At 37.5% G+C, this 10,826-nt stretch overlaps 1 protein-coding gene across 2 annotated transcripts; it reads left to right on the top strand.

The window, feature by feature from the left end:
* The first annotated feature begins 146 nt into the window (after positions 1–146).
* LOC116304246 (X-linked retinitis pigmentosa GTPase regulator) lies at positions 147–10,826 on the top strand. 2 transcript variants are annotated; one of them, XM_089032254.1, is made up of 12 exons: positions 147–185; positions 330–455; positions 596–688; positions 2,686–2,748; positions 3,699–3,854; positions 4,528–4,671; positions 5,134–5,780; positions 6,335–6,524; positions 6,915–7,181; positions 7,625–8,032; positions 8,538–8,671; positions 8,879–10,826. In XM_089032254.1, the coding sequence occupies exons 1-12, from the start codon at positions 158–160 to the stop codon at positions 9,056–9,058; spliced, it is 2,436 nt and encodes an 811-aa protein (XP_088888380.1). In that variant the 5' UTR covers positions 147–157; the 3' UTR covers positions 9,059–10,826. The 2 variants fall into 2 exon arrangements, with proteins under 2 accessions (XP_088888380.1, XP_031569812.2); XM_031713952.2 differs by having other exon boundaries at positions 8,876–10,826.

Here is a 10,826-nt window from a genome sequence, read left to right as displayed (position 1 = left end):
TTATCTATGATATGTCCTTTTTGATTCCTTCCCATTTTTCTTTTTTCTTTCTTTTATTCTTTTATCTTTTTTTCTTTTTCACTCTCATTTCGTGATGAGCCAGCGATTAATTTCAGCGGATAACCTCATTAAACCATAAAAAATCTTTCAAACAAAGATGGCGTCTGACGACGAGGATGTCCCAGGTTTGTTTATTTTACAAAAATCATACTCTTCTTTGCCTCATTTTACCTCCATATTTACCCAACCCAAGCTATAGTAATACCTCTACGTATCCGTCTCAATAAATCTCAAGATTAACCGTATTTTTTATTTATATTTGACTTCAGAAACGGGCGCCGTTTTTACGTTTGGGAAATCAAGATTTGCAGACAACTTGGCCAGTAAATTTTGGATTCGCGATGATCCTGTAGTCCAGGTCGCATGTGGAGACGAACATTCAGCAATTATTACAGGTGTGTTGGACATATTTTCATTGATAAAGCGGTTTCTAAACTCGAATAAACCCTCTTAAACAACTACTCGGCTTCGAGTGAGCGAAGCTTTGACTTCACTATCCTCTGAACTTTATTTTTCGCCTTTTTTTTCTCAACAGCTAAAGGTAAACTTTACACATTTGGCTCCAACGACTGGGGACAGCTAGGACATGGCAATACTAAGCCTTACAATAAGCCAAGCGTTGTAAAAAGTAAGTTCAAAATTTCGGAAAACTTTTATGAACTTTGTGCTGAAGGCGAGCCAGACTGTGATTATAATTATTTGTTGCTTAGAAACCAAAACAGGTCCCACATTCAATCAATAAAGATCGTTTTAAATCTTCGTTTTAAAAACCCATGTGGTTTTACATTAATTATATATAGCTTAAACTAGATAATTAAGAAAATTTCCTACGATTTTATCGATAATCATAACGAAAACTTAGTATATTTAGAGCCAGCTTTGTCTATGAACTCTTGAATGCAGCTTAAAATTAGCATTGTTCGTGAATCTCTCTAAGCTTTTTGGGATTTGTACATTGAATTCTGAGTCGAATCAAGGAGGTGCGGTCGAATTTTATACTATTTAACAGCAAAAGTTTTTTTAGAAAACTAAATATTTCAGTACTATAAAAATGTTATGATTTTTTTGTCAATAATTTTTTCGTACATATATGCTAACTCAAAGATTTAACCCAAGAGCAACATTAATTTGGACTGATCAAATTCAGGGCATGGCCAACTCACTGATCAAGCACCTGAAACAACCTCTGGGCTGATCTAAGTCAGTGCATGGCTAACTCACAGATCAAACCCTGGAACAACCTTTGGGCTGTTCTAAGTCAAAGCACAACTAACTCATGGATGGAATTGAAATTTAACATGTTGGGTTTTGTGGAAGAAGCAAAACCAGAGAACTCAAAGAAAAGCTCTCAAATAAGTTTTGTTAAACAGTACATTATATGGGAGACTGAAACATCTGGTCAATAATAACTGGACTCCCATAAATAATAGATGAAATTATTATTACCATTACCACAACATCTTACTAAGCCATTCAAAAAGTGTCAATTTTCCATTTTTATTCATTTGGTAATTTCGAAATCTATATTGTATTTTATATATTATTCTATTATTCTATTCTTATTATTCATTTTGCGTTTTCGTTAATAGTCGTATTTGCCCTTGGAGGGGTGAATGAATTTTTTTCAATTCTAAATTTCTAGGGATTCATAGTAGTAGCCTCTATATTAATGTATCTTCTCAAGTGTTAGTAATAAACAAAAAATAATATTCAAGAGAATGTCATGTGGTCTTACAGAGGTTGTTGAGGAAGTCTAAAGGCTCTTTTCAAATCTACTTTTGACACTGCTGAATCTGCTGTAGTTGAATCTGCAGTAGTTGTTGCTGTTGTTGTTGCTACCTTTATCGTTGTTGTTGCTGCTGTTTTGTTGATGCTGTTGTTGTTGAAGTTGTTGTTGCTGCTGCTGTTGTTGCTGCTGTTATTGTTGCTGCTGTTGTTGCTGCTGCTGTTGTTGCTGTTGTTACTGCTGTTGTTGTTGCTGTTGCTGCTGCTGTTGTTGCTGTTGTTGCTGTTGTTGTTGCTGTTGCTGCTGCTGTTGTTGCTGTTGCTGCTGTTGTTGCTGTTGCTGCTGTTGTTGCTGTTGCTGTTGTTACTGCTGCTGTTGCTGCTGCTGTTGTTGCTGCTGTTGTTGTTGCTGCTGCTATTGCTGCTGTTGTTGATGCTGCTGTTGTTGCTGTTGTTACTGCTGTTGCTGTTGCTGCTGCTGTTGTTGCTGTTGCTGCTGTTGTTGCTGTTGCTGCTGCTGCTGTTGTTGTTGCTGCTGTTGTTACTGCTGTTGTTGCTGCTGTTGCTGTTGTTGCTGCTGCTGTTGTTGCTGTTGTTGTTGTTGTTATTGCTGCTGTTGCTGCTGCTGCTGTTGTTGCTGTTGCTTTTGTTGTTGTAGTTGCTGTTTTTTTGCTCCTGCTGCTACTATTATTGTTATTGCTATTATGGTGCTTCTTCCACTGTTGTTGCTACTGCTATTGTTGTTCCTTATGTTGTTCTTCTTGTCTCTAATCTTATTGGGGTGGCCTGTACAATGTAGTTGTCTTGTTATTTTTTGGAATCTTCACAATCTGTCTATGCTCTTGGTTATGAATTACTATTTGAAACAGATTTTTGACACCTTTCAATATTCTTTTCCAGAACTCAAACCAGAAAAATCCTATCTTGTTGCATGTGGAAGAAATCACACGCTAGTAGCAACTGGTAAGACAAATTGATTATTTCTGTGCATTGAAGAAGTAGAAAATATGCTTTGAGCAGTTGTGAAGCACACAGGGAATTGTAGAAGAGGAGAGAACAAGACTTCCGCTGCGTCAGCTGCTGCAGTCATAACATCATGTTTCACAATTTAAAAGCATAAAGATTGTAATAAAAATTTATCATGAATACTTCACTTGAAAATCTAAAATCTACTAGAGGAAAGAAGTGTTTGAAGAAGGAGAAAATCAGATGCAGGGCCATAGCTATGGGAGGGGTGCAGGGGGCTCAGCCTCCCCCCAACCCCCACCCCCACCCCCAAAATTTATTACAGCAAAGAAATTCTTATTATATTTTTTTAGCTTTTCAAGCATCTCTACTCTTCTATTAAGTCTAAAAGTTCAGTTTATTATTGAAAAATAGCGGGAACTGTTTCTTTGAGGAATTACCATCTGCATATTGATTATTATCAACGATCAATCATAGGTGACCCAAAAGGAAAGCAAATGCAAAATGGTAATTTTATCTAAGTTGCACCCTGATTTTCATGACCCGATTTGACCCCAAAAAGATTTTTCCTTGCTAAGGCCCTGCGATACAGTATATATATCTATGCTACTTAAGTACTGTTTAATAAACGAGCAGGAGTGTTTTATCGGGTATAAAACAAGAGGTGCAGCCGCGTGGTTTTAGACCCGATAAAACACGATCTGCGAGTTTATTAAACGGCTTAAAAAACACATGATGTATGTTCTCGTATTGTACCGAACTCTTTACGACATGAACCAAATTTAATAGAGAAAATCCAAGATGAAGTTTATGCAAATGAAGACGAGTCTATATCAGATATAAAGCCTCCTTCATGGTCATGATTTCTATTGTGTTTCCTTCATGAATTATTAATGATATTTTTAAGCTCCTACTAATGATAAAATCATATCATTCGAATAAAATAGAATCAGGAAGGTTGTACAGTTTTGGTTGTGGAGGAGATGGTCAGCTGGGTCATGAAGATTCTGAATATTCACACGAACCCAAGGCAATAGAACTGTTAGACAGTCAGCAGTATTCAATATTAGCCTGTGGGTCAGACTTCTCGGCAGCAGTCACTGGTAAGATCATTATTATGAATTATTATTTATCACTATTAATCATTAATATTATTAATATTAGTAGTAGTAGTAGTAGTAGTATTTGTTGTTGTGACTGTCTTTCTCTCTAGATAAACCAGATGAAGATGATGACAGTGGTGGTGATGATGATGGTGATGTTGATGGTGATGATGATGATGTTGTTGGTGGTGATGGTGATGGTGATGGTGGCAATGATTGTGATGATGATGATGGTGTTGATGTCGATGATGGTGGTGGTGGTGGTGATGATGATGGTGGTGATGATGATGATCGTGGTGTTGATGATGATGATGGTGGTGGTAATGATTGTGATGATGATGGTGTTGGTGGTGATGGTGATGGTGGCAATGATTGTGACGATGATGATGGTGTTGATGTCGATGATGGTGGTGGTGTTGGTGATGATGATGGTGGTGATGATGATGATCGTGGTGGTGTTGATGATGATGATGGTGGTGGTGGTGGTAATGATTTTGATGATGATGATGATGGTGTTGATGATGGTGGTGGTAATGGTGAGGATGGTAGTTGTAGTGGTGTTTTATTTTACTCTATTCATTCTGGGCTCAAAACCAAAGGCGGTTATAATTAAATGGTTTTGCTATTTTTTTACAGTGCAATTAATTCTTTATTATTTCGTTTGTCCTTGCAGAGAATGGTATTCTTTACACATGGGGAAGCAGCAGTGAAGGACAGAATGGTCTGGGAGAGGATACTGAATCCCCTAAATGGCTGTATCTGAGTGGGAAGGTAGTTTCTGTAGCGTGTGGTTACTATCACATGGCTGTCGTCACAGGTAAGGGCTACTAGCAAATTGTGATGATGGTGGTGCTGATGAAGATGATGCTGATGTTGATGATAATGATTGATAAGTGGTGTTGATGATAATCACATGGCTCTTGTCATAGGTAAGGGCCAGGAGATTGTGATGATGGTGGTGCTGATGTTGATGATGATGATTGATAAGTGGTGTTGATGATAATCACATGGCTCTTGTCATAGGTAAGGGCCAGGAGATTGTGATGATGGTGGTGGTTTGTGTTAGTGATGATAATTGATGACAATGATCGTGGTGCCGAAAGTAGTGATGATGGTGTTTGTGATGATAATTGATGACAATGATCGTGGTGCCGAAAGTAGTGATGATGTTGGTGCTGATGACAATGATGATAGCGATGTTGTTACTAACTCAATGAGACATTGATTAAGCATAACATTGTTTGTACCCCTGATGGCATAGTATTCTAACTTGTTTCAGACGATGGATCTCTGTATACCTGTGGTGAAGGGGAAGGAGGAAAACTAGGACTAGAAAAATCCCAACTGGATGACACATCACAGTTACAGAAAGTCGAAAGCATTAAAGAAAAAGTCACAGCAGTGTCATGTGGGGCAGAATTCACGGTAGCTGTGACACAAAACGGACACGTATATTCATTCGGACAAGGAAATCAAGGACAGCTAGGTCTAGGGTCTGCACTCACAGAATGTGAGCTGCCAGAAAAGGTTCAAACATTTAACAAAGTTAAAGCAAAAAGTGTAGATTGTGGAGAAAATTTTACATCAATTATAACAAAACATGGGAACTTGTATACGTTTGGAGATGGTCGGCACGGGAAGCTTGGCTTGGGTGATGAATGCTTCTCTAATCTCTTCACGCCACAGAAGGTAACAAGATTTAATAATTTTATCGTCAAGAAAGTATCTTGTGGTGGATGTCACATGCTTGCTTCGGCAGTAAGGAAAGAGGAAAGTGTCGAAGAGTCGGATAGTGAAGAACAAGCTGAGAAAGAGACACTTGCTACAACTTTAAAACCTGGACAATTATTAGATGCCGTTGATGGTCCTAGTCATTTATCATCAACATGGTCGGCAAGGGATAAGAGACGACAGAAACATGTAGAGGTTAGTAACTATGGAAACTAATCTATTATGAATATGAATGTTTCACATGTTCACTATGGGTGTGCATGGCTCTCATATACCTACTTCATTTGTGCATTCTTCATGGTGGATGTGTGTGGATTTATATCCAACATAGTGAAATTGGTTTTTCATTGCCGCCAGTCAAGAACATAAAAGGTACTGACTGATTATTTTTGATTGATGGCACTTCAAAAGACCAAAATTCAGCATGCAGCTTGTAACTTCTGAGTTCGCAAAATATAAAAAATCGCAGTAAAGACATCAATATATGCCAGACCCCTTACTCAAAGATCAAATTCGAATTTAGCAGGAATTTAAAATAATTGTTAAGGGAGAAAAAAAATTAGAAAAAAACCCAATGAAATCTCATTACCTCTGATGCCAAGTCCAGGTATTAAATATAAAACCAAGATCCTGGAGGTGATAGGCAGGTGTATCGCTATTACAGGTACCATTGACTATGAGTCAGGATGGTTGTGGTATAATATTATCTAATACATGTTTATTGACTTTGACTGGCTTGATTTCCGCAGGATATTAACAATAGTTTAAGCCATTCACTACCACCAATCAACAAATCTTCATTACCGCCACTGAATGGAACATTAAAACGTACCTTACCAGCATTAGGGAAAGGTTTTTTAAATGAGGAAGAGAAGAAGCCTGTGAATCCATTAAATGCATCCAAATTACCCAAGATAACCCACCTGGAAGAGGAGGAAGGTTAGTATGGAACTTTAAATTACAAACCCTCAAACAACCTTTGGGCTGATCTAAGTCAGGGCATTGCTAACTCACAGATCAAACCCTGAAACATCCTCTGGGCTGATCTAAGTCAGGGCATGGCTAACTCACAGATCGAACCCCGAAACAACCTCTGGGCTGATCTAAGTCAGGGCATGGCTAACTCACAGATGGAACCCTGAAACATCCTCTGGGCTGATCTAATTCAGGGCATGGCTAACTCACAGATCAAACCCTGAAACAACCTCTGGGCTGATCTAGGTCAGGGCATGGCTAACTCACAGATCAAACCCTGAAACAACCTATCAAACTCAAAGGTTTTATGATTGATCACTAAACTAGAAAGCTGAAAGTTGCCTATTTCTACAGATAACCAAACCACAGCAACATCCAAGTCCACACCGACATCATCACCCAAGCCTTTACCAAGAGGACTTGCTAAACCTTCACCACTAGCGGCCCCTAGAACACTACCAAGAACGAGGAAAGAGAAGGAAGAAACAGAATCTGAAGAGGAAAGTGGAAGTGAAGAGGAATCGGATGAAGAAGAGGAAGGAGAAAATGGGAATAGTGGGAAAATAAAAAAAGAGGGTATGATGAAAACTGGAGAATCTGAAAAAGAAGTTAAGAAACAAGGTATGTAATATGGTTCTCATTTGAACATTGATTTTCTAATTACAGAATCATATTTAGTCTATTGTCTGTTGGTTAAGTTTATTGTTTGCATATGCATTTATTTATTTATTTATTTTTCATTCAATCATCCATTTGTTCGTTTATTTATTTGTTTAATATTCATTCATTCATTCATCCATTCATTCATTCCATTCATTCATTCATTCATTCATTCATTCAACATTTAAAACATTTAAAACAGTATTAAAACTTAAAACAGCAGTGGCAAATCCAGGAATTTTAGAAGAGGGTTTGGCTATTACACAGGTTTTACAAGGAATGCGAGAAAAAGGGGATGGCTTACTAAGGATAAAAATAAGAAATTTGAGCAAGAAGAGGGTGACTAGTCACCTCTATTACCACCCCAGGATGCGCTCCTGAACAGTTACTTCTTCTTGTTTCAGTTAAGAAAGAAGAGGAGGAGTCGGAAGAAGACGAAGAAGAAAGCGAAACAGAAGAAGATGAAGACGAAAAGCAACACTCCAAACAAGCAACTGTTAAAGATAAAACAACCAAAGCCGCTACAACAACTAAAGAGGTCAAGAAGAAGGACGAAGAAGAAGATGAGGAAGAAAGCGAAGAGGAAGAAGAAGACGATGATGATGAAGAAGAAGAAGACGATAACAAGAATAAAAAGAAAATTAAAGACAAAAATGAGGATAAAAAGAAAACCAAAAGTAAGAGGATCGAGGTGGGAAGTAGTGCAAAGAAGGGGGAGAAAGATAGTGAAGAGGAAGAAGGAGACGATGAGGAAGACGATGAGGAAGATAAAGATGCTATGAAGAAGAAGAAGAAGAAAGACTCGAAACAAGGTAATCTTCAAGCTTTATTTTTGAACTTGGTAAATATCAAAGATGTGAATAAAATTAAGATTAGCTTATCGGAACAATGCTTTAGATAATTTTTTTTTTCATATAATTTTTTTTCATATAATTCTTTTTCATATAATTTTTTTTCATATATTTTTTTTTCATATAAAATTTCGATGAAATATCAGGATTTATCCGGTGTCTAAAATCTCGTATATTCTACTCAATGAAGATATCATATCCGTCACATGTGAAGATATAACCGTTGCCATGACTACGTTTTGGGCGTATTCGTATCTCCACGCGCCCATGTAATATCCTCTATTTCCTACTCATTATCCATAAGACGTGCCAAGACTATGCGCTTGATGACAAGCTCTTGCCATCCAGAGCATTGTATGTAATGTAGGTTTTATGGATGTTCTTTTTTTCAATTATTATTATCATTTATTATTATTATTATTATTATTATTATTATTATTATTATTATTATTATTATTATTACTAGATGAAAAGGAGAAAAAGAAAAAGAGTAAAAAGAAAAGTAAAGACGAAGATGAAGATGAAGAAACAGATGACAAAGAAGCCACGGAAGAAAATACAGAGAAAACCAAAAAGGGGAAGAATAAGGGGGAAAAGAAGGTATTTAGAACTGATATTATCTTGATATGTGAAAATGAGAATAATAGGATGTTGTTGCTGTTGTTTTTTTGTTTTTGTTTTTGTTTTTTTTGGGGGGGGGGTTCCTTTAAGTTTGGGATTTGGGTAGCATTATATCTTATTTTCATGAGAGATTTAAATCATTGATGCTAATTAAATTTCTATCATTTCTTGGCTGATGTGAAGAAGGAAACAAAAGAAAAAGACGAAGAGGAGGAGGAGGAAGACGAAGATGAAGACAAGGACAAAGAAAAGGAAAAAGAAAAAACAAATGAGGATAACAAGGAAGGAGACAGTAAAAACAAAGAAAGCGCCAAAAACACTGCAAAACAGAAGGATAAAAAATCTGGTATATGTGTCTTAATTTAAAGATATACTCGTAAGATTACATTGGGAAGACATTTCAATGCTATGGCATAACTAAGGAAAGCCATTTCACTGTCAGGGAAAACAAAATGCAGGTCATTTTAAAATGACGTCATATCGAAGGGAACTCCTTTCAAGGTTACGACATGCAAAGGGAAGTCAAATTAATGTTATGGCTTTAAAGAGAAGCCATTTCGGTGTACGGCATACCTAGCCCTATGGGTGCTGTTAGTCAGTACCGTACGTTTCCCACTCCTACGATAACCATTCGTATGGGAAGCCATTTCAATGTCAGGACATGTTGTACCGTGTACATGCCGTAAGTCAGTACCGTACGTTTCCCACTCCCACGATAACCATTCTTATAAGAAGCCATTTCAATGTCAGGACATGTTGTACCGTGTACGTGCTGTAAGTCAGTACCGTACCTTCCCACTCCCACGATAACCATTCTTATAAGAAGCCATTTCAATGTCAGGGCATGTTGTACCGTGTACGTGCTGTAAGTTGATTAGTCTAGTACCATTTCAGTGTCACGCCATGCTCCAAATCCGACGGTTCTTAAAATTTTATGCAAAACTATTTTACCTTCAAAGACGAATATAAGGTTTAAGGCAGGCTTTCCCTTTTCGGATTATCAAAAGTATAAAAATATACAAAATAGTAATATAAACTACGAAAAATAGTAACGTGCAACAATATGCTTGAACGTAGAAAATTATTTATTGTGATGAGAGACTAAAATAGTTTGGGCGTAATGATTTCCCATTCCAGAACACGTGTCATTCTCTCGAGAATAAGAGAAATTAGAATAACAAAACAAGCAACTCCTGGACTCGAGGCTAATCCCGCATCTATCTTCTCATGTGCAACCGTTAAACAAAGCCATAATATTCTATAGAATGACACGTGGTATGGAGGTCTATCGAAGCCTCAAGATTTCCCTGAAATTGGTCCTCTCGCTCCAGTTCCTCAGTGGTGGACAAAGACCGAGAAGCACTGGAGCAAGAGGCTCTCTGCATAGCCCGCTAACCAAAATGTCGGAAAAGATTGGACTGGCTTTTGAATCATTTTCGCCAAAGTAGGTTTTAGACTTGTTAAATTATCTTTGACCTTATTATGGTACAGGGAATTCCATTGATGTGTAAAGCTAAACTAACGTTGATAAGTATTTGAAGAAAATCTTCGAAGGTGTTACGGTATTTGTTTGCATCTCCAATGGTGGTCTTCCTGTGGTCCCATGCTCGTGTTTGCGTGATTATTCGTATTAGTGCAGTTTTCGTATGACTGTGAAAAGTTCACAGCACGAACACGGTCGTGACACAGCAAGGGATACGCCAGACCAATCACATTGCACGAGAATTTTACTCTCCATCCAATCAAATACCCGGAACACGGCATAAACACGGCGCGGACACGGTCACGCCAAGGTCAAGGCAATGCCAGAACAATCACATTACGCGTGAAAAAAATCAGCCAATTAAAATTCTATAAAGCATCACGGTCACGGCACGTCATGCTTACGGCACTGAGCTTTTCACAGTAATACGGAAACTGCTCTATGTGATTCTTTACTGTCTCTGTTCGATAATCGCGTTTTTTGTCAACTGGATATTTTTATCTTCCCAGTAAAAAGAAGCTTAACTCACATCGTTCTCAGGTGATTTAAACATTAGTTCTACCATTTTACGGCATTTTCCTTGTAAAAAAAGTTATGTACAGAATATAGTTTTATTTTTTATCTTACAAATAAAAGACAGATTCAATAGTG

This window comes from Actinia tenebrosa, unplaced genomic scaffold (assembly GCF_029948245.1).
Source record: "Actinia tenebrosa isolate PJP-AT-01 unplaced genomic scaffold, QUT_ActTen_1.0 PGA_scaffold1__47_contigs__length_23844297, whole genome shotgun sequence".
Taxonomy (NCBI): domain Eukaryota; kingdom Metazoa; phylum Cnidaria; class Anthozoa; order Actiniaria; family Actiniidae; genus Actinia; species Actinia tenebrosa.
Note: the sequence above shows the minus strand (reverse complement) of the source record. Positions and strands in the feature narration are given on the sequence as shown.